The 22,845-nt window shown below is 54.3% G+C and overlaps 1 protein-coding gene across 1 annotated transcript; it reads right to left on the minus strand.

Annotated features, from left to right (window-relative positions):
- Nucleotides 1-2: 2 nt before the first annotated feature.
- NAGA (alpha-N-acetylgalactosaminidase) lies at nt 3-21,402 on the minus strand. Its single transcript, XM_075010251.1, has 9 exons — nt 21,164-21,402; nt 11,996-12,173; nt 8,563-8,737; nt 8,124-8,301; nt 7,003-7,097; nt 6,618-6,779; nt 5,979-6,176; nt 5,155-5,298; nt 3-4,382 (listed from the first exon to the last, which is right to left on the minus strand). Exons 2-9 carry the CDS (start codon nt 12,148-12,150, stop codon nt 4,200-4,202), a joined length of 1,290 nt encoding a protein of 429 aa, XP_074866352.1. The 5' UTR covers nt 12,151-12,173; nt 21,164-21,402; the 3' UTR covers nt 3-4,199.
- Between the last annotated feature and the right edge of the window lie 1,443 nt (nt 21,403-22,845).

Here is a 22,845-nt window from a genome sequence, read left to right on the forward strand (position 1 = left end):
AAAAAAAAATCGTGATGGTTAGTTACAGCTTGGACAAATGCACTGTCCTTGTATCCCCTCACTTTGTCTGGTCCCTGCTTTGCTGGCCTGGAGAACTAGATGGGGGGAAATGGACATTAGTTTAAAAATCCTATTCCATTTTCCCCTGATGGTGTGGTTATATTGTACTCCTGCAGCAGGGAGGTTGCTTTTCAACATCGCTGCCTTAGCAGTTGTACCTAATGCCCTAGTAACTCACAGGTGGCATGCCAAACTTCATGTGGTGCATGGCATGCCACATGTGAGGGGGACTGTGGGAGGCCTGTTAATGCAATATTCCTTCAGCTGTTCTCAAGGGCTATGTTTGCTCTGATCCCACAACTAATGAGAATCAGTGCTAGTTAATGAGCAAAAGTGGAATGTCCCCATTTCTTTGCTTCCCTGTTGAGATACTCAGCTAGTTGCGTTTCTGGCTGTAAGGATTTTGTCAGAGACTTTAACTTTTCCCCCACATTCACCTGCTCCCCTACAGCTTGTCTTGCATATCCCCTACTACTCTGAAAGAGTCCCACCAAATGTGGGATAGCTTTAACGGGGCGAGGTAGCTGGACAAAGAGCCCTTGGGCCAAACGTCTGCTGAAGATGAACAATAAGGGCAGGCCCAAAGACACTCAGATTCAAGGCTGAGAACTGCTGCCTCCACAGCTGTTGTGGAACCTTTGTTCCAACCCCAAGTTGCAGAAGATGTATGATTTCATTTGGCTGGATCAAGGAATGTGCCTAAAGCTATGTCTGGGCTACAAAATGAGGTCCAGGTTAAGGTCAGTTTTCTAGAACCTGATTTGACAAGTTGGAGGGTGCATGTTGGTATGTAGTCGGCAGAGCATGTCCCCCATAGTGGTGCCAGGTTTGACTTTGTCAGCAATGCCCGGTGGGTCCCTAGTCCACTGGTCCTGCTGCCCCCTTGCATTGTGGGTTTGGCCCAGTTTGAGGGGACAAAAACCTGTTGCAGGGGGTTGTGGATGTCTCATCAACATCCCATAGTGCATTTGTCTCCTCCCTCTCTGATTAGAAAGCAGGGCCAAAAAGCACCTGTGAGAGTGAAGACTCTGAGGACCTGGACATAAATGAGATGCTGTCTGCACTCAATGCTTTGTACACAGTGGCACACACCCCTTTTGGTGCTGTGAAACAAGCTGGGACTGGTAGGACCACATTGGTTACGCAGTTATGGGATGATGAGTGGCTATAAAACTTCCATCCACATAAGCTGCTGTCATGGGACCTTGAAGTGCTTTCCACTCTGTAGCACTGCCATGCCAGACAGACCTGCTCTGACAGCTCAGGAGTGAATGGCAATAGCTCTGTGGAAGCTTGGAATACCAGCCAGCAGCAGATCAGTGGGCAAATCTACAGTGAGGGCTGCTGTCAGCCAGGTAGCCAAGGCAATCAATACCCTGCTATGAAAGAGTGACCCTGGGGAATGTGCAGGACACAGTGGACTGTTTTGCTGCAAGGGGGTTCCCTAACTGCAGTGGTCTCCATGCCATATGTGGACAGCTGGCCTGTGTCTACACTAGAGTTTTGTCAACAGATGGGACCTCAACAAGTAGGAATAAGGGGATTTCAAAGTGTGCAGGGTCCTTTTCAAAAAGGACCATGTAGATGAGCTGCATGCAATCAAAAACAGCACTTTGGAAGTGCTGCAGCTGCTGTTAAGCTAATGAGGTGCTGCATATTCACTGCTGTGCCTAATTAGCATATCCCCAATGTCTCCAGCATCCCCCTTTCAAAAGGAGGGGGTGCTAGCATAGACATAGCCAACATGTTAGTCTCTAAGGCTATGGCTACACAGCAGAGCTATTTCAGGACACCTCAGTATAGTGAAATAGCTACTCCATCTTTGAAGTATGCCTCTCTGTTTCTAATACTCTTCAAAATAATAGCTGTGCAATTTCAGCATCCCTGTACTCACTGCAGGAAGAGTAAGGGCAGCTTTGAAATAGTGCATCAGTTCCACATTTAGCACTGTTTAGACAGGCTATTGGGGCATGTGGTGCTATTTCAAAATAAACTTGAAATAAGTAGTGCAGATTGTGTATTTCAAGTTAAGGGTCCTGTGTAGATGTAGCTTAAGGGGCTACAGGACTCCAAGTTGGTTGAAGCTACAGCCTAACAGGGCTACCCTTCTGAGACTTGGTTCTTTGTGGGAGGAGAAGAATGGGAAAATCTAACAGTGACTCTGACACAGGAGGAGAAATCTTAAAATTTGTTTTTACTGTTGACAAAGTTACAAAAGAGGATGTCTTAATTACAAACAAATCTGACTGTGGCAGTGAAGGCTGAGTCCTCATTAAGACATGACCTTGCCCTGGAAGGGTGCCAGCTCTCTAATGTATACAATACCCTTTCCTAGGGTGGGGCTTATGGCACCAGTCATCCAGGGGAGATGGTAGAAGTCTGAATAAAAATGCCCTCCCAATGGTCATTGTTTTATGCTGCCTCTTTAGCCAGCCTGCACCATAAAACAGACCTGCCTCAGTGCTCTAGTTAAAAATAGAGCTAGAAGCTACTAGCCAGCCCCTGGTGCTCAAGTGCACAGTAGGTACCTCTGACGGGCAGGAAGTGTGCTTGGTCCTTCATTAGCTTTCATTGGAAAGCATAATGTAGAGTTTGCGTCGTCAGCACCTGGCTGGGTCAGCAAAGCCTATGGCACTCCCAGCTCTCACTGCTGGGAACGGGGTGGGGCAGAGTGAAGGGGTGATGCAGGCCTGCTACAGCAGAGCTCTGGCCCTGTTCCTTGCAGAGGGAGCCCTGAAGGGAGGGAAATCAATGTCATCAGCTTGGACAGGCACAAGTACACACTGGCTCCTACTTCTGGAGAGGAGAGGGAGGGGTAAAAGTGGGGTGAGACTAGAAGATCTCCTAAAGGCCATAGGCCAGCCCTGCAGGGCACTAACAACCAGCTATCAGTTACACTGGGGACAGAGATCTAGCAAAAGACTTGTAGTTCCATCCACAGTGGTCGAGGCCAGCTCAGCACCCAGCTTTTTTAAGCAAAGGCATCTCCCCTAGTATCAACAGTGCCTCCTGCAATGGGGCAGGTCCCAGCATGGCTTCCCAGTGCCCTAGGTCGGTTGCCATGAAGGAGAGCGGTGGGCAGCATTGCCTGGGATCACTTGGTACACACAAAAGCCTGGCTTATGGCCCCCTGACAAAGTCCCTGCACCAACCAGTTAGCATCTGCTAGTCCACACCTTCTGCTGCACGGCCAATCATCTGCTGTTGTCTGTCACTTCCCTGCAGCTTAAGTGTGTTCTGAACCATTCTTCTGCCACTGAGGGAGGGGCTATGGGTTGAGAACCACTGCTGTGCACTTAAAAATTAGACCAACCTAACTGCACTGCTTGGAGCTGTGATGAATTACATCCCCGAGCGCTACAGCTAGGCTGGCCTGGCCCCTTGCTTTCATGTGGCCAAATTCTTCCATCCACTTAGCCACCTGCCTGTTGGAAAGGTGGATTAAAACACCACCCCTGGAGAAGCCCCGTCCATCCATCCATCCATCTCTAACTCCCAGGCCCTGCTCTGGCTACAGGACAAGGCTGCCTCCCACAGGAGTGAATATACTTTCACAGCTGTGGAAAGGACCGAGTTCTGCTGCCTGAATGGGTCGTTCTAAGCGGAGGAAACACTACAAAATTTGCCCCCCAGTGGAACAGGGGCTTGCCTCTCTCGCCCCTGCATGGAGACACTCCTCACGACAGGTACCTCCAGGGTCAGAACTAAGGCCCCACCACAGATCTAGGAGAAACCATCTGTTCAGGGAGCTGCGGCACCACCTTCAGCTGCTGCTACTCCAGCCAGGGATCAAAGCCAGGTGCTCAAGTATTGAGAATTGGCAAATGCGGACAGGGGCTTTGCTCGGCTCTTGGCTGGTGCCGTCCAGCCAAGGGTCTCAAAGCATTCACAGTTGGAAATGAATTAGCCCTGCCCTCACCCCTGGGAGGTAGGTCACAATTCTCCCTGCTCCACAGAGAGGAGAGCAGAGGCACAGAAAGGCAAAATGTAGATCATTAGTTTGCGTGCTATAAACAAGCAAAATGTCCATCCCGTGCAGTGTTGGAATAGCCCGAGGAGTCATGTTTGGCCAGAGAAACATGTACCTGCAGGTGGCTTGATAGCACCACCGCTGGTGCCCCCGTCCTCTTCCTCTGGCTTCACAGCGCGAACGGGTGGAAGCCCTGCCCATGACGGTGCTGCCGGACAAAGTTCAAGGGTTGCTCCAGGTGCATTATGGGATAGAGGTACCACATGACCACCCCTGAGGGGTTCACGATCACAGTGAAGTTCTGCTCAGCCTTCAGGCCGCTGATGATCCCGCCGCTGTACACATCCTGGGCCTGGAAGAGACATGGCGGATACCCGCATTTCCAGGGTGTGTCTCATCCCAAAGCACTTCAGAACCCTATTTACATACTGGGACCCCTCATCGGCCTTAGAAGCATCACCCCCCTCTGGCAGGCCAAATAGCTCGGTAATGGATCCAGCCCCAAGGGATTTTGATCAAAGCTTGCAGGAGTTGGAGGGCTTCCAGTTTTAAAAAAAAACCCAAGCGTCAGAATGATTCCAGAAAACCCACGATGCACAACCACCTCCCTGCAACACCGAGCACTCTCTCATCCCCGCACACTGAGCCGGGCTGAGCCAGACTAGCTGGTGAGATCCACAAGGTGGACCCACCTGCAACCCCTCCACAAACAAGGTCCCTGCGCCAGGCTGGTCACTGATTTGGTGCAGTTCCCCTCCCCTAGGCACCATCTTGGTGGAAGCATCGGGGCAGGAGCTTTGTAGACATTGCCACCCGCCCCACAGCAGAAAGGACCCAGTTGCCCATGCTCAGGACTGCAGTATTCAGAGTTCACCGAATCCCTGGCATGCCTGTGTGGTTGGAGGGATGAGCCCCAGTGCCGGCGGGTGGATGTGATGGGTCTCAGGGGGCTTGGCTTGGGGTCTCCAATAGCACTGCGTGCTGTGAGGCAGAGGGTGGGGAGACAGGCAAACTCTGCATTTGGGGGCAGGGGAATGCCGAACCCCACTGAATCACGCGTGAACGTGGCCCTTGGACTCCCCGCTCTGCAGAGACAAGGGGACTGCGGGGCTCTCCCGGCTCACCTCGTACACGGCGCTGGCAGAGAAGTTGAGCTTGCTGAGGGAGGTGGTGTAGCGGTACGGCATGTCCGTCCGCCGGCTGAGGAAGACCAGGGCGCTGCCTGAGTGGGAAAGCGGGCGCAGGAACACCTCAATCTGAGACTTCTCCTAGGGAAGACCAAGGGGGAGGAGAAAGCGGATGTCTAGGTGTAGAGAAGCTGGAGATGCGCCTCTTCCTGCAACTGCCATCTGCTCCCACAAATGTTCCCCGGCTCTCGGGCTGGCCCAGGAACAGAGGCCTAGAAGCAATGCTGACCACGTCTCTGTGCTGGGCAGGAAGTGCCCTGCCAGACACTGACACATTCAGCAAAAGCAGGAGGGAGTGAACTGGGATTGTTTGATGGCCACCTGCTACTGACAGACGGCCCCAGAGCCCCAAGATTAACCCTCTGCAAATCAAGGGACGAGACAGGGAAGAGGAGGACAAACCAAGCAGGTGAGGCCAGTGGGGAGGGAATGGAGGAGAATATTAGAACTGTTTGTAACAAGCATGTCTTAGTTCAACCTTTCCTGTGAGGTGGCGGGGAAGGGCACCTCCCGCCCCTTGTGGAGGCCTTCCCGGATTATGCTCGTCATGTAAATGCCCAGCTAACCGCAGCCAGTCCCAGGCTGGGCTCCCCTTCACCCAGGCCTGTATGCTGGGGGATGGACTTGATGACATCGAGGTCTCTTCCAACCCTATAATTCTCTCCTGACACACAGCCAGTCCCTAGCAATGGCTGTTCACCCACCCACTCCCCTCTCCCAGGCCTTTAGGCTGTCAGGTTCCCACCTGCTCCCTTCTGTACCTTAAGGACCCGGCGTCCCTGGATTCCCAAGGGGTCCTGGTTGATTTTGATCATCATCCGGTTCTGCAGGATCTCCCTGGAGCTGCGGGAGAGGCTGCGCAGGTCAGTGGACATGAAAAGAGGGGCAGCCAGGACTGTCCATAAAGCCATCTGAGCTCGGGACTGTTCGTAGCTGAGGCCAAAGTTTCCAATGATCAGCTGTGGAGGTGAGGGATGCGGGTGGGGAGGAGAGAGAGAAGACGAGTAGAGGGACAAATTAGCAAGATCATGGCTGCAGTCAGCGGCAAGGCCCAGCCCATGGAGAGTAAACACTGAAACCTGCAAGAGGGTGGCTCGTGTCCAGCTAAGACAGGTGCCCAGCCCCATCCATGCTCACTGATGTTAAGAATGCATCAATTAATACACTAACACATTTAAACCCCCACCTTACCCTGCCTCAGCCAGGGCCTTTCCCAATGGATGAGGGATGCTGACTGGGGAGCAGAAGTTAGGCAGCTCTGGAAGCCTGCAGACCTAGGCCTATGCAGCATTCTGAGGGTCAACAAATTCCCACCATTCCGTGGTCCTAATTCTCCACCCTGCTTCTAGACAGGAAACCTCTGGCGACTGTCCTCTCTGCCAGTGACAGCCCAAAGTTACCATGTCTGGGTCGTTCCAGTGGCCAGGCCCGGAGGCCGGCTGCAGCACATCCTGATTGGCCGAAAACCAGTCCACAATGGAGAGGATGCTGTTCCAGGAGTCCTGAATGTCCCCGTAGTTCCGCCAGAGGTTACAGATGTTTGCCAGGAGGGTGTAGTTCACCTGGAAGAGAACAAGATGTCTGGGGGGTGGAGCTGAGGAGAGAGGGAAGGTGCCTACTGAGGTATGGGATGCAGTCCCTCTCATGGGGAAAGCTGAGAAAGGAGCATGGGAAAGAGGAGGGGAAATACAGCTTCCCTCCCCCAAGCACATATTGTACTTCACCAGATAAGAGGCTGATGGTGAGGCACACTGGAAACACTGGAGAGCCTCAGGTAAGCCCTACCTTGGGTGGAAGCCCTCCCCGGTAGGCTGGCCAGCTGCAGGAATAGGCAATGGGACGACCTGTTGCATTCAGGGCCATTGCCATTTTAGGGTAGCCTGTGAGAGATGAGAAATCCAGTTAGTCATGGAGATGGTTGGCATTAGCAAGACACAAATGGGGCTGGGGTGGGGAAGGGAAGGGGAATAACAGGTGCTATTTCCTTAAGAATCAAATATTTGAGGGCTCCTCCACCCACATGGAGATCCTGAGGCTGGAAGCCCAGATCTCCTACCACCACTGCCAAATCGTAGCATTGCCCACATTTCCTCTCATTTTTTCCATCTGTGGGTGGAATAAATTTTGTCATGTGCACTCAGGCATGTGTGGATGTGCACAACCAATAGAAACACATGCTGCCGGCTGCGGGTGCTCTGCTAATCAGCTGGGCAGCATTTGAATCTCTCCGGGAGGCTGCCCAAGCGCTCAGCTTACAGGGAACATCAGTTGCCCACCAAAACACCATCCACTAAAGGGATTTCTGCAGAAACACAGTTCTGCCATACAGTCAGGAGGACAATCTTTCCCCTGCCCAGGCCCACACTCCCTACTGCCCCAGACAACCTCCTATGCATGTGTAAGGCTCTTCCCTGAAGGTTCTGTAGCCCCACTGTGATGCAAATATCCTGGATACCTGCTAAAATCCCAGCTAGGGACTTAGCTCAGAGGTGAAGATCCAGAATGGGAGGCACGAGGAAACGAACCCAACACAACGTGAGTTTGTGCCTGTTAACAGAGGTGCTCTCAGCTTGCTACTGAGCCAGAGTTGCACATTCAGCCACACTTCAGCACATCCTCCTTGAAACACACCACCACCATCCTCAGAGACTGCCCCGGTCTCCTGCCACTTCATGGGAAGCACTGTAAGAATCAGCCCAACGGGCTCTGGAGCTGGGGAGCAGGAATCGAGGCAGCAAGCCCAGGTTCCCCTGATATGTGCAGAAGAACCATCTGAGGTGGCCCACGAACTGCCAGAGCCTCTGCGTTAGCATACAGAAAAGATGTCCTCCCACTCTCCGACACTGGGGACGGTAGCAGAGTGGCGTGGCTCCAAGCCCACCCAGCCCAGGAGACACAAGCTTCACCTTGGGCCTGAACTTCTGCTGATGAGTAGCAGCCATCCAGCTTCAGCATGTCTACACCCCACTCCGCAAAGGTCAGGGCATCCTGCAGCACCAGGTCCAGCGTGGTGCCTGGGTAGCCACCACATGTGTACGTGCCCAGGTCTCCATAGATGCCCAGCTTCAGCCCCCGCGAGTGTGCCTGTGAGAAGCAGAGGGCTGTGAGAGCGCGTCTCAGCTCCCCTGGCTGCCGCTCAGGGCGCACGTGTGGGTTAGGGAGACCAGGTCAGAGTGGACAGTGTTTTAGCATCTCTCACTGCGTAGAGCATCACCTCCCGCATCTCCCAGGTCACTGACCTCACGCCTCAAGGCCACGAGAGTGGACGTGGATGAAATACCGAGACCCCACTCTGCTCCCCATGCCCTCTCCGGTTCCAGCCTGTACACCAAAAGAGCAGCTCACGTAATCCGCCAAGGCTTTGATCCCATGGGGAAACCTCTCAGGGTCCGCCATCAGCCGCCCGGCGGCGTCCCGCTTCTTCGCCATCCAGCAATCATCTATGTTCACGTACACATAGCCCAGCTCCTTCCAGCCATCGTCCGCAAGACGATCTATCATGTCCATGAAAAGCTTCTCACTGCCACGGGGATGACAACAGACACTGAGCAGGCCGGGGTCACAAAGCAAACCAACAGATCCATTATTAACAACTACACTCAGCACCTGCTCCCCTTTATCCCCACAGGCAGCTGCGCAAACCAGTCACACGTAACCACAAGTCATTCAACCTTCAACCAAGACAGAAAAGCCCTGTGAGGTTCCATTTTCCCCCGTCACTGCCAGCGAAGGGGTCTGGTCTTCACAGAAGAGTCTTGACTGCTTTGTCCAGTCCAGTTGTAAAGGACTCCAGCAACGTCTGCTATCCCGGGAGACTATTCCCTTTTCCAGGAGATCTCATCAAGAGGAAATGGTTCCTGTTACTCCCCCTTGCAGCTCTCAGAGCCTCAACAATTCTATCCAAGGCACGTATTTGCCCCCAGGTCTGCAGGGGCTGGGCCCCTCATAACTGTAAAGCTCCTAGCCTCACAATGCCCCCAGGAGCTAGGAGAGTGCGGTTATCCCCATTTCACAGATGGGGGAATGGAGGCAGAGGGCACACAGGGAGTCTATGGGGAGCAGTGAACTGAACCTGGGGCCCCCAAGCTCCAGACTAGTGCTGTAACCACTGAATCAGTCTCCCTTCTCTACTTGGCTTGCTCTTTGCACCCTGCGTGTGCTAGGCCCTGCCCTCACGCCTCGTGTGGCCGTTCAGGCACGTTTTGTCCTTTCGCTCTCTCAAGTCACACCGCCAACCCCCTCAGCAGTTGTGTTCCTTAAACGCTCTCAGCTCCTCCATCTCTCTCTCTGTTACCGATGCCCCAGAACAGCACACGGAACGGTCTGGGGGAATCTCATGCGGCCTGCACAGAGAGGGACTAGCCCCCTCCCTCATCAGCCACACGACCTCCACCTAGAGTCTGGCAGCTCCTCAGCTCCAGCCTGAGCCTCGAGGGGCCCTACTAAAAAGGCCCACAATGTACACAGTTACCACTGTCCCCTCACCCCGTTCCCAGCCTGCCTGGAGCAAGGGACAGGGACAGAAAGCTCTAAACCCTGGCTGGGGACACCAGGAACTTGAGGTGAGCTAGGCCTGGACAGGCCACTGGACCAAGGACAAGGAGAGAGACGGCGAGTGCAGATCCGAACTCCAGCTGCACGGCTCAGGCAGCTCCAGCGCGGCAGCGACCGATCTGACCCTGCGCCTGCCACAAACAGCCGGCTGGTACCTTCCAGGCCAGGGGAGGGTGAACTAAAACCAAAGGTAACTTTTGCTGAAGTCAGCCAAAGGCAGAGCTCCACCCCAGGGCGCACCACCTCAGCCTAGCACCCTCCTTGGCCAGGAGGCGTTCAACAGCGCTGGGCAGTGGGGAAATGGCCTGTTAACCCTAACCGTCCCAGAGCCCAGCTCCCTGTTGCTGATAAAGTTCCCTTTGTGAGCCTGTTATTTTGGGGTGCGGTTCCCTTGCTGGGATTTGCTTTATTTCCTTTTGCGTCTCCTGGGCTTTCCACCCCTGGCCAGCTAGTACTATGATCACTGATTTCTGGCAGAGCTAGGAATCACTGGAGCGGAAACACTTGTGCGGGGGGGGGGGGGGAAGCCAAGTGCCAGCTGGCCCAAGGAGAATGTACAGGCTTCAAATATTGATGCTTGGTGGGAGACAGACAGGAGGCGGCTCTGTCCACCCCTCTGGGGAGCGTCTGGAGCTAGGATTACCACAGATGCCAAGCAGGAGCAGGACTAGGCAGAAGAACGTGCCCTCTGTGGTGGGGGGTTGTCACATAATGATCACCGGGAGGGAAGGAGCTCGTGCCAGGGTCACAGTGACAGGAACATAGGATTAAATACACTAGCTAAGTGAAACGATACATGGTTGTGGCTTTGTCATTCGTATTACATACACTCAGCAATCCCTGCTGGCCACCTATGCTGTGATGTCTCTGTGTACTCAGCTCCAAAGCACATCAGTCCTTTTACAACCCAGCCATATGGTAAATTCTTAGCTAATTTGTCCTCCTCTACACTCTCGGACTGTCAGCAAGATCAAAGAGCAAGCGGGGTGGGGGAGCCAGGGCTGCCTCGCTCCTTTTTCAGGGTTGAAGGAAAGACTGATAATGTTTCAGACCTCAGGCTGCTGGTGCAATCCCTGCTTTAAGCACAGAACACCCTGGCGGCCGCAGTGCAGAAATGAGCCGCACCTCAACTCACCAGAGCGTGCAGGCCCCGGGTACATTTCTGCAGCTGGAGGGAAAGGGAACTTTGTCCCTCCCTTCAAAAAAAAGTGCCTTGTTTCTGCAGGAGCGGACCAGCCATTCCCCTGGCTAAGGACTACACGTGCTGAGAGGCCAACTGGGGCACAACAAGGATGGACATCAACCCTGTGGCTTCAGGCCACCAACAGGACACCCCATCCTGGCCCGCCAGCTGGGGCCAAGAAGAAGCATCCCTGCAGCATGCGATGTGGTGCAACAGTGAGTTATGACAATGTAAGTCTTCCATCGGTGCTGCTCGGGGCAGGGGCCAGAGCAGCTGGACCAATGGACCGACCCAGCGTGGTAATTTTCACCTTTCCTCTATCGCTTTTGCGACGTTTTGCAATCACCGTTCATGGCACACGGACGTGACGGTGCCAGGCTCAGTGACCTCTGCCTCATCTCTGACTTGCGTCAGGCATGACATGAGTCTAGTTCTCTCCCCTCCACTGCTCCCGAGCACACAGCCGTTGCACAGCCCAGCTCTGCAGCCGCCTCCTCCATTTCCCCAATGTCTCTGCTCCAACCCCCTGGCCACGCCCCCAGGCCTTTTATTCTTTTCAGCTTCCAAAGGGCTGGGGGGGGGGGAGGCAGGAAGGAGCACTGGGAAGAGGTCTGAGTGAGGGAAGGGTGGGGAAGACAAGGGCATGGGAGGGACAGACTCTGCCTAGGTGTGTCTGAACAAATGGGAGGATGTGAAGTGAAGGGGATGCTGGCACGGCTCAGACGGGGCCCCCACGGGAGGTGGGAAGGAGGCAGAGCAGGCCAAGAGGGGCACTGGCTCAACCCCAAGGTTCAAAGCTCCCCCACTGCCTGCGCTCTCCAGGGCACTGGGGCTATAAGCTGTTCAAACAGGGCACAACCAAAAGGTGATGCTCTAGCCAGCGACACGCGGGGGGAAATGCAGGAACGCCTCCTGGTGCCCTCACAGCTGCAGGGGAAACCACAAGTGTGGGGGGGGAGAGGGAGGTGTTTGCCCTCTCCTCCCACCCTCGTCCTCTCCACACAGCGCATCTGGACACAGCCACGGCGCTGCCTTACTCACCTGATACAGTTGTCAGGGTCCGTCTTGCAGTCCGTGTTGCAGCGAAATCTCTCCCAGGCCAGCCAGCCCATCGGGGGCGTCCGCATGAGCCCATTCTCCAGAGCCAGGACCCAAGTCACCAGGGCCAGGCCAGAGACACAGACGGCCAACTTCATTGCTCTGGAGCCAGGGATAAGGGCTGATGAGAGAGAGAAAAACCTTTCAGTGGAATGAGCCCTCTCATACCACCTTCTACCTCGGCAGTGGGTCACCAGACTGCACCTGCCCACCCAGCACACCCAGACGGACAGCGGGGAGGGCGCCAATGAGATATGGCATGTCCAGCTCACTCCGCAACCCAGCCCTATGCAAATTATCGTTATCAGCTCCCGGCCGCCCCCGCTGAGGTATCCCCGTTAGGGTCCTGCAGTGGCTTCCATTGTTAGTTGCCCCCCTCTGCCATTGTTCACCTCGCTGGGGAGGTCAAATCACTCCCTCATTACTGCATTCAAGTTCTTTCCATGTCCCCCCTTCCTCCTCTCTCTAGTCCAGCAGCCCGAGAGCATTCTTGTTGGGTTCCTCACAAACACCATCTCCAGCACAGCAACCAGGAGTAACCCAGAGCCCTGCCTGTAATTCTGTGTGTTACTACATCACCTGCCCCACCACCCGGCATCCCACCGGCATGGGATCATCTATTCTACCTGTACCCCACTGTTCCCTCACACGCTGCCCAATGTCCTGCATCCCCCAAGCACCTGAGTCTGACACATGCCACCTGCCCCCTATATCCTTCCAAGTGCCATGGCAGGTCCATTGCTCAGTGACTCATTCTGGTTTGCACAGCATCCTCCTGCGTTCACTCCATTATTCCCTGTGCACTGCAGTCTGCCACAGAAAAATGGCTGGGTGCAATGCCCTGTCTGTACCCCCAAGCACTGCACTGGTGCCTCCTGCACCCCAAAGCAGAACCGTGTCACACCCAGCGTTCTCCTGCGCCACCACCCATCAGCAATGGCCCAGTGCGCTCCCATATCCCAAACACACACTGGCCAGTCCCGCTGTTTGGCCACACGCCCTCCCACCCCGCTCTCAGAGCTGGACTACAGGCTTTTGCAGGGCTGTCGCAAACTGTACACTGGCCAGAGGGAGAGGCAATGTTCTCTGTCTCATGGCCTGTAAGGCTGTTCTGCTCTTTGGTAAACCTGGGCCACAAGTGCGATGGGAAAAAAAACCACACCATTACAATCTCAACCACAGGGTGAGCAGTCCTGGGGGGAGGGCCTACACAGCACACTAAGCTCAGGCTCGGACTCAGGTTTAAACCAAAGCCCCACTCTGTCTGCACGCAAGTCAGCCTCATTTGAGACAGCAAGCGCTCAGCACCTGGGTCCTAGGACCCACTGGAGGGAAGGATCAGAGCTGGGTACAAGTCCTGTCATTTTGATGCTGCTCAAGCTGCCGACCTGAGTCCAAAAGGTCAGCATAGATATGTTAGCATGGCTGAGAAACCCAGGCCAGCGAGGGAAAGCCTGGGCTGCAATGCAGAAGGGGCTCTCGAGCATGGCTTCAGAAAGACAGAGCCCACAAGCCCAGGTCCCACAGACCCAGGTTTACAATGAAGTGCACAAGTACCTAGTGGTGGACTGGGGAGGCTGGGTGGGGACTTCGGGCAGCACAGGCTGTGGCTGGCTAGCGAGGTTGTTACAGAGCCAGTCTGTAACCAGCAGCCTCAGGAAAGGAGCCTGCTTTGTACTCATGCCAAGGGAGCCCTGTTCTGCGAGACACCCCAGGCAGGAGCAGGGAGTGGAAACACGTCCTAGATCACACGGGAGATCTGGCTGTGTGGGGCGGCTTTAACTATACCCACTTCCTTGATGGCCCAGTCTTTCCTCGTTTGACTTGATGTTCTTCTACTCTTTGATCCTCGTTGCTGCCTCATGTTACTGTGGTTTGCGCTGTGGTTAGAGTCAGAGTTTGCTGTTTACCTGCAACACCTCTCCAAATGGTGTTCTTCCCTCCCCGTTCCCAGCTAAACAACTAGTCTCTGCTCTAACAACCTGTCTTGGACACAGCAGCTTCCTCCTCTTTATCCACTCCCGTCTGCTTCTTCCCCATTACCAAAAATGCCTCCCTTTCCTTCTGCTGGCCCCGGGGCTCTCTGCTCTTCTTGACTCTGCGCAGATTGCCCCTCGTCTTCCTTCCACGTAAAACGTCTCCTTGCTCCTCAGCCTCTCCAGGAACTCTGACTGCACTTCTGCTCTCATTTCTGGTTCCCACACAATCTGCCCTGTGTGACACTCCAGCCATTCCGCCCTCCTGACTGCTCCCTTGGCAGTGCTGGCACTCAGGGAAGAACAGGTTTTGGAGGCTGGGGGCCAAATCCGAACCGGAGGCCCTCCCTTTAACAAAAACAGATTACCACTGCAGAGCAATCCAGGCAGCACTCACCACCCACAGCCCTGGCTCAGCTCCTGTCCCACTGGGCTAGGCCTCATCTCCCCACTCCAGGGGTTGCGACTGGGCGCATGGGGTCACCATATCACTCATATTTGGCCCTCACATTGGAGGGGCAACCAGCCAAAGTCTCGTCCCTATGCCACTCATTTGAGGGGAGCTCTCCAACAGGCACCTGGGGCAAACTGCCCTTCTTTGAGTGGCCCTGTCAAAACTGGGCCTTTTCCTAAATACAGGTCCACCCTCTGCTTGAGCTGCAATGGCCTGATGGGAGCTCAAGTACAGACCAGCTGTCAGCCCTCCACATCTACACTGCCCAGTGCTTACCTCAGGGAAAGGAGCCCTGAGGAGCCTGCATCTGGCGTCTTACTGGGGAGGTGGTTAGGAAAAAGTGCAGTGTTGCCAACTCATGCAATTTTATTGCAACTCTTGGAATATCTGGGGTTGTCTTTCAAGTCATAGCTCCTGGAGTCATGGGATGATGGGAGATGTTCACCTCTCATTTAAAAGCCTCCCCCATCTCCCTCATGACTGTAGAGAAAAGCTTGAGGACCTGACCCCTAGAAGCTCTATCCCCCAAAGACCAAAAGAAGCCAAACATTAATATTCTGGCTTACATCAGGAGGCTTTTAAAATCTCATGACTAGCAGGGCTTGACACATTGTGCTGAATGCCTGGAACTGACAAAGGCCATAGGTGCTGGAAGAAAGGGGGCTGGGGGGTGTGGCCCTAGCCCCCAGCTTGAAGAGGTTCCCATCATATAAAGGGTTTAAAGTTTGGTTCAATGGCTCTCAGTACCCCGACTGTACAGCTTGTTCCAGCCCCTCTATACTTGGGTAAAAAATGGCACTTTCTTCCTCACCTGCACCCTGTTGATCTTCTACCTGGGTCTGCTTAGGTTAGTGACAAAGACAAATTGTGGGTGCTCTTTGCCCAGGAGTACAGATACAAAGCAAAGCAGCAGCCTGGCACTGCTGGGGAATATCTCTAGCACAGAGGGACTCTCCGGTCAACGCAGTGCTGCATCTTCTGGGGCAGCCCCTCTGCAGCATTGGTGCAGAGGAGCGGCAGGGGCTTCGCTACACCCAGGATATTTGCCAGTTGCCACAAGCACGTTAGATCCAGGGCACAAGGCAAGACAGTCCCGAGTGCTCCTCAACCGCACAAGGGGCTGAACCAGCCCCGGCAGCTCCAGCACAGGTGAGGCTCCAGCTGCCCTGGGCTCTCCACCGGGCCAGGGACGACTCTGTGCCAGCGTTGGGCATACACCTACGCAAAGGTCTGTCCCATCAGGGGCTGTTTGATAACGTGCTGGAAAACAGGGAGGCCAAGCAGTTGGACTAGAGCAGGGATGGGCAATAATTTTCATGGGAGGCTACCCCACGAATTTTGGTAGCTTGTCAAGGGTTACTTGTTTCTATTGGCTGATCCTCTCTAATCCAGAATCTCTTGTCCAGCAATAGCCGTAATCCAGCACAATTTCAGTTAATAGGATGACCACTTATTGTGGGTGGAGCCAAGTCTCCTGTGGTCCCATAAAGTTTGTTTCCAGCCACCAGTCCTGGCTCTCAGTGTTCTGTGCTGTTATGCAGCTGTAATTTACTCCTACATATCTTCTAAGAGCCCAGTAAGCAGTGGAAGCGCTGGTAGAAAATACTGACCTCCCCTAGTCTGGCAAAGTCTCTCAGTCGGCACCACTCAGGTCCCAAGGGTGCTGATGAGAGATGTTCAACCTGTACTATACAGTAGGCTCTCAACATTCACAATCCTAAGGTTTGCAAATTCAAGTATTTGCGAGCATCCATTTCGCTGGTGCTCCGGGGAGGAAAGTGCTGGTGGCTGCTGTTTCGCAGGGCTCCGGGCAGCAGCACCAGCAGCCGCCACTTCCCAGGGGTTCTGGGCAGGAGCCCCTGAAGCTGGGCTCCAGGTGGGAGCAGGTGCCATACAGTACAGCATTTGTGAAATTCAGCATTGGCGAGGGTTCTCAATACGGAACCCTTGCAAACGTTGAGAACCTACTGTATTAATGAAATTACCTCACCGTCTATTGCAAAAAGACCCCCTTATGTTCTTTATACAACAAGGCAATTACACTTCACAATTAACCACATTCAAAGTTATCCAAAGCTTATCTCAGAAGGCAACTTATACTGCAAACCGTTTTGTGAACACTTGTAAAACTGGTGATAACACTAATGCTAAACACTTACTTACAACTTACGTTCACAGTTAAAATTCAGCATCAAACAAATGAAATTCACTCCATGCGAAGAAGAAAGTTTCTGATTAGCATTAACAAGGGACAGACTTGCTGAGCCCCTGGACAAGTGGGGTGAGACGGAGGCACTACCCTGGGAACTCAGAAGGGATGGGGCCTCAGGTAGAAGGGGCTGAGCTGGGGCTAGTTCCTCCAGCCAGCCCTTCAGGGCTGCCCGGCCCATGCCCCCCAGCAGTTTAAAGCGCCTGGGGCTCTCTCCACTGCTGGTACTACAGCGGCAGCGAGAGTAGTCCCCCAGTTGTGGGCTCGATAGGAACGTCAGGAGGGCTGGATTTGGCTTCTGGGCCAGGTTTTGCCCACTTCTGCACTGGAGGGTAATGCATTCACTGCTCGTTTAGTTAAGCTGTGTGTGTAACCGACATGCAAACCATGGCCCAGCTGGAGCGGTGCACAACAGTGTTCCCATGGATGGTTTATGTCCATGCGCGGAATGTCTTTCGTTAAGTGCACCAATACGGAGGTGATGGATCACGTCACCAAAGTCCTTCTGCACATGGACAGTGTGTGGCGGGAGTGGCATCGACAGGGTGAGGTGCAGGAGAGGGGTCGGGGCTGGGGCAAAAGGTGGGGTGCAAGCTCTGGAAAGGAGCTGGAGATAAGGGGCTCAGGGTGCAGGCTGCCCCAGGGAGAGAGGACAACCCACAGCCCTCTCTCACCGCAGCAGCTCGAGGCCAGGTGACAGGAACCTCTCCTCTGCCAGCACAGCTCCAATGGGCACAGCCAGGAGAAAGGTGCTTGGCCCCCAACAGGGCCCGTCCAGGTGAGGCTGTGAGGGAGCCTGGGAAAGGGCGCCCGTCCCCTGGCAGTGGCGCCTCTGGGACAACAACCCTCCCCAAAGCCCCAGCATGGAGCAGTCACGGTTGGGGGAGGGAGAGGCCCCTCCCTGCAGGCCCCAGCACCATGTCCTGGAGGCAGGGAGGCAGCGCTCTATGCGGCCATGGCTTGTTAGGCCACTCAGAGGGATCTCAGAGGGACAAGGGCCTGTCTGGAGGGCGGGGACTGACCAGAGTGCCGTCATTAGGGAAGGGAACGGCCAGCACCAGGAATGGGCTGGGCTGTGTTTACAGCTCAGCCTACAAAGGGAGCAAAGCCTATAACTGACCTTGTCTGTTACATGCACAGACAGCTGCTTACCTCAGGGCCCCAGAGCCGGCTCTGCCTACAGCACCTAACAGGACTTCGGTGACCCTGACTGCAGTGGAAACGAACCTTTTCCGATTGCCACCCAGCTGCTGAGGGTCCTACCCCTTAATACGCAGAACACTCCCTGACACTTCGGAACTGAATTGGTGCATTTCTCTCCGGGGCAGATGGAGAAACACTGCTGAGTGGAGCGCAGGGCCTTGCTCTGCTCGCCCCACTTGAGAGAGGAACTGGGTCTAAATCGGACAGAAAAGAGAAGCTGTGGCCCAGATCCCTAAGCTTCTGCTTTCTGTTTAACAAGGTGTGAAACCAGCCTGGAGATTGGGCAACACATCTTGGTGGGGTCACAAGTTCAGAGACAGACAGACAGCAAGGAGACGGCAGCAGTACAGACTGTCTGCCTGTACTAATGTTGGCTGCAGACACCAGGGCAAGAAGACACATTATAAATACCTAGAGAAATAAGGTGGATAGAGCCAAGCATGGCAGGTCTCATTACTCCCTGAGGAGCTGGTCTGTATTATGAAAACCTCGTCCAGCTCAGCTCTAGTCGACACTGGTGAGGCCGGGGCTGGGGCACTGCATCCATCTCTGGGTGCCACACTTCGAGAAAGATGGGCGACAAAATTGTTTATTCTGTAACCTCTCCTCCAAGGTCAGGTTTCCTAAACTTTCTGTCGTCTTCCTCTGAACTCTCTCCAGTCTGGGGATTGGAGCTTTCCGGGGAGGCTCTGTGCTGGGGATGGCAAGGAGGGACCCCTTTTCTCCAACAGCAGCTTGGTGCTGGAGCCCTGAGCTCCTGCGCATGGCTTAAGGGGACGCTCTGTGGCCGCACAACTCAGGGGGAACTTAGCTCGTAACCTACAGTGCACATCCACTCCATGTGCTGTTTCCCCTAGCTTTCTCCACATGGCTCCAGTAGTACAACTTGGTCCTGACCAGGAGCATCCCTTCCCCTGCTGTTCTAGTCCACGTGGGCTCTCCCGTGAGAAACTGTGATAGAAACAGACATGCAGGGCTGGAGAGGCCCTCTCATCCAGCCCCCCTGTGCTGAAGTAGGACCAAGTACACCTAGACCATCCCTGTCAGCTGTTTGCCCAACCCGTTCTTAAAACCCTTCCACTGATGGGGATTCCACCACCTCTCTGGGAAGCCTACTGCAGAGCTTAACTACCCTTAAAGCTAGAAAGTATTCCTGACACTGCTGAGTACAGCTGAACTGAATGAGGTTTTCATAATACAGACCCATCTCCCCAGGGACTAATGAGATCTGCTGTACTTGGTTCTATCCACCTTATTTATCTGTCTTTATTTAGACATGTCCCTCTTTCTCTCACTGAGTGATCTTGGGCAAGTCTGCCTAGCCAGGATCTTCTAGCATCACTTTCCCTGTCTCTAAACTGGGACAACAACATCTGCCTCTCAGAGGAGGTTGTGAAGCTCGTTGTGTTAATACTTCTCTGATGGTCTCAGCGCATTAAAGGGAAGGAACTGCAGAGCAACGTCCCATTTTTATTGGCAAGAGGACGTGTCAAAGAAAGGACTGGGTTACAGCCCACTCTAAAAGCCCCAGATCATCATCTAGCTGTGATCTGGGCAAAAAACTCCAATGGATATCAGAATATGATCGTGGAGATGCTCTCTAAATTCTTTAACAGAGCTGAACGTTCGTAACACACTGCTCCTTCCCAAGGGCCCCAGTCCAACACCATGGCAATCAACAGGAGTCTTTCCCTTAACTTTTAACAGGCATGGGATTTTGCACCATCCCCTAAGATAAAATTGGGAAATATTCTCAGAGATCTGAGAAAGGGGAGGACTCCACCTTGGAAACAGTACAGCAATGTCACAACATTTGCTACTGCAACGTACATGAATTCAGTTATTGGCAAGCGGCCACCTCTTCCTCAGGCAGGAGTGCCCGGGACCACCACGTTGCTGGGGCTCCAGGCGGGGAGTGCTGGTGGCTGCTGCTTCGCCAGGGATTCATGTGAATGATAACCACGAAATTCAACATTCATGGGGGTTCTCAACACCAAACCCTTGTGAATGTTGTGACCCTACTGTAGCTCACTAAACATACTTGCAATGAAGGGATAAGTAGGTCAGAGGCCTGGGGAATAGAAACTTTTAGTTGTATTTATTCCAAACCAGCCCCAAGTCAGTAGCAACTGAGAGTTGTTACCCTTTGATGGCTGTTCCTGAGCTATGTGGAGCATGAGAGGATATCAGTCCAGACTGCTTACATTGCAAAAAAAATCACCTAAAAAGCTTCCACAAGCTCACATTCCTGCCGGGGGGGTGGGGGTCATGAACTGACCAGGTCTACAGTCAAGTGAACTACTCATTAGGAACAACACAGTTAATGAATTTGCAGAAGCAACAAGAAATCCTGTGGCACCTTGTAGACTAACATATTTTGGAGCGTTAAGCTTTGTGGGCAAACACCTGCTTCCTCAGATGCATGTGACAAAGTAGGTCTCTGCCCACAAAAGCTTATGCTCCAAAAAATCCATTAGTCTGTAAGGTGCCACAGAACCTCTGGTTGTTTCTGAAGATACAGATGAATACAGCTACCTCACTAGTACTATTAAAACAAAAAATATTGAGTCTGGTCTGGTCTGGCTATGGTCTGAAGAAGTGGGTCTGTCCCATGAAAGCTCACCTAATAAACTATTTTGTTAGTCTTTAAAGTGCAACTGGACTGCTTTTTGTTTTAATATAATACAGACTAACGTGACTCTCTCTCTGTTACTTCTCTAGTCCTAATGAAGCTGGTTATGAGAAAGTCAGAGGGCACACGGATGAATACTCCTGGCAGTGACTCTTCTCGGCCTCTGAATTCGGGTATTCGCCTTCCGAGCAACCACGTCCCAACCTTGTGCAAACAAAACCCCATTCCGAACAGGTTAACAAACAAAGAGCGGGTGTGGGCAGCGGGGCTGACAGCCAGCGCTGGAGCACCGCGTCTGAGCTATTTCCCTTCCAGGCAGGCAGTGCTATATCACGGACACTAGGTTAGCTCCCCTCACCCCGCCCAGCTTTAGGGGCGACCCGGCTTTGAACTTCATTCATGCAGGCAGCTGGTTCCAGGGCCCATGTGGCGCTGTAGTTACCAGTACCCCAAGGCCACAGCACCTCGCCCTGCAGGGTCCCAGGCCCGCTGAGGGCCCCCCGCCCATCTCTGGGGTGGAAGAAGCAGCAATCGAAGCAACCAGCCCACCCCCACGCGGCTCCTTATCCTGCCCCGCTCCGAGCAAGCGCCTGCAGCGCGCCGGCCCCCGTCCCCCGGCCCCCGCCGGGTCCCTTACCCGGGAGCAGGAAAGCAGCGACCGCCGCACTCAGCCTCCGCCGGGCTCCCCGCCAACGGAGCGATCAGCTGATCGGCCGGTTTGGTGACTTCGGAGGCCGGGGGCGGGCTGGGCCTGGAGCAGAGCTGGGGGCGGCGCTGCGGTGGGGTGGGGTGTTCCCGGGAGCAGCGCCGCTCCGCGGCCCGCGTGGGCCCGGCCGGGGCGTGCGCAGTCATGGCAGGCGGCGCTGGGCGGGCCGGCGGCAGGGCGAGCGCGGAGCCTGCTGCCGGGGAGGGGTGGGGTTTGCTCGCTTGGGGCGGGCGCCGGATTCGCCGCTGCCGAGGAGGACTGTAGCCCCCAGAAGCGCCTGGAGCCCAGGCTGCGCCCCTAACCCTCCCGCGGCTGCGCACACACCGCCCGCCACCGGCCCGGCGGGGCTGGGAGGAGACCCGCCCTCCCACGTGGCCAGAGGGGCCTCGTCGAACCCGCCGCAGCACGTGGCGGAGTGCTGGGCAGCCCCGTGCCGCCCAAGGCCCAGGTCTCTAGGCCAGGCCGAGCCGAGCCGAGCCGAGCCCCCATCGCTGTCTGGGCGGGGGAGGGGCAGCCTGTCCTGCCCTAACGAGCTCAATCTGTGCCCCAGGCAAGAATATCAAATTGTGCCTCCCTCCTCTGAACAGCAGCCTCCCACCTCTCCCATCCTTCCGTCTGCATAGACTACGGATCACGCCCTTTATAGTTTCAATTGAGGGCTTCATTTGCAGCGTCTACTGTGACTACGAAGACCCACACGAGAGTGCCAGTCCTTGCTGCATCTCTTGCAAGCCTGGGCTAACCCACTAAGCTGATGGTTGTGAAGCTTTCCCAAAGTTTTTGGCTGAATCTGCTCCAGTTTTGATACGTGCTTAAATGGCCTTTAAAGTAGATGACCTAAACCCTGGGTCTTCCACCACAGAGGGAGCAAGTTTGAGCCAAGCAAAAGCCATTAGCTAAATGTGCAGGTAACTTTTCAAAGCTGCTTGGAGTGTGAGGTGAAGATCCTGTTCTCACTGTTTGCAGATGGTTCCTGATACGATTTCATAAGCAATGAAGCATTTATATTTTGTCACAAGGTTCAAATTTTTCCAGTAGCAGGTTAACACCACTTCAAGCAATTGCCTAGAAAAGGGGAAATACATCAACACGCTGGGCGGGGGGGTGTCTGGTTTCCCTAGGCTTGCTGGCAGAGAGCAGTGTGTGCTGGACCCACCACACCCCTCATCTATCCCACTGCAGAAGGGCCTGCAGGCTGAGGAGCAGCTGGTGACAGGGTAGGCAGGAAGTGGGGGTAGAGTGTGCTAAGGGCATTGGGTGTACAGCCAAGATAGTAATGTGGGAGGCTGTGCAGTGCGTGCGTGGAGGTGCTGTGCCCATGGGCAGTGTGTGTGTAGGTACACACGTCTCATAGAGCTCTCCCGTATCCAGTCCCATATCCCTTTGAAAGAGCCAGCACCATCCTTTTATCTTATTTTTTAATTAATTAATCTGCACCACATCCCTAACTGGCCTCCTCAAAGACTGAGCTCACAACCAACCCTGGGTTTAGCAGGGCCATGGTCAAACCACTGAGCTAGACGCTGGTGGCACAGTGTGTTGGGAGAGGGTGTGCGGAGGTAGTGAAGTGTGTACAGGCAGGGTATAGATGGTAGTGATGCTGTATTAAGAAG

This window comes from Carettochelys insculpta, chromosome 1 (assembly GCF_033958435.1).
Source record: "Carettochelys insculpta isolate YL-2023 chromosome 1, ASM3395843v1, whole genome shotgun sequence".
Lineage (NCBI taxonomy): Eukaryota > Metazoa > Chordata > Testudines > Carettochelyidae > Carettochelys > Carettochelys insculpta.

Bases quoted from the DNA above. Each gene is read 5' to 3' on its own strand.
- NAGA (XM_075010251.1), bottom strand. From the start codon at position 12,150: ATGAAGTTGGCCGTCTGTGTCTCTGGCCTGGCCCTGGTGACTTGGGTC. The intron at 6,780-7,002 runs GTAGGGCTTACC...GTTCTCTTCCAG, and splicing joins GGGGAGGGCTTCCACCCAAG to GTGAACTACACCCTCCTGGC. The intron at 5,299-5,978 runs GTACAGAAGGGA...GGTCTTCCCTAG, and splicing joins AGGGACGCCGGGTCCTTAAG to GAGAAGTCTCAGATTGAGGT.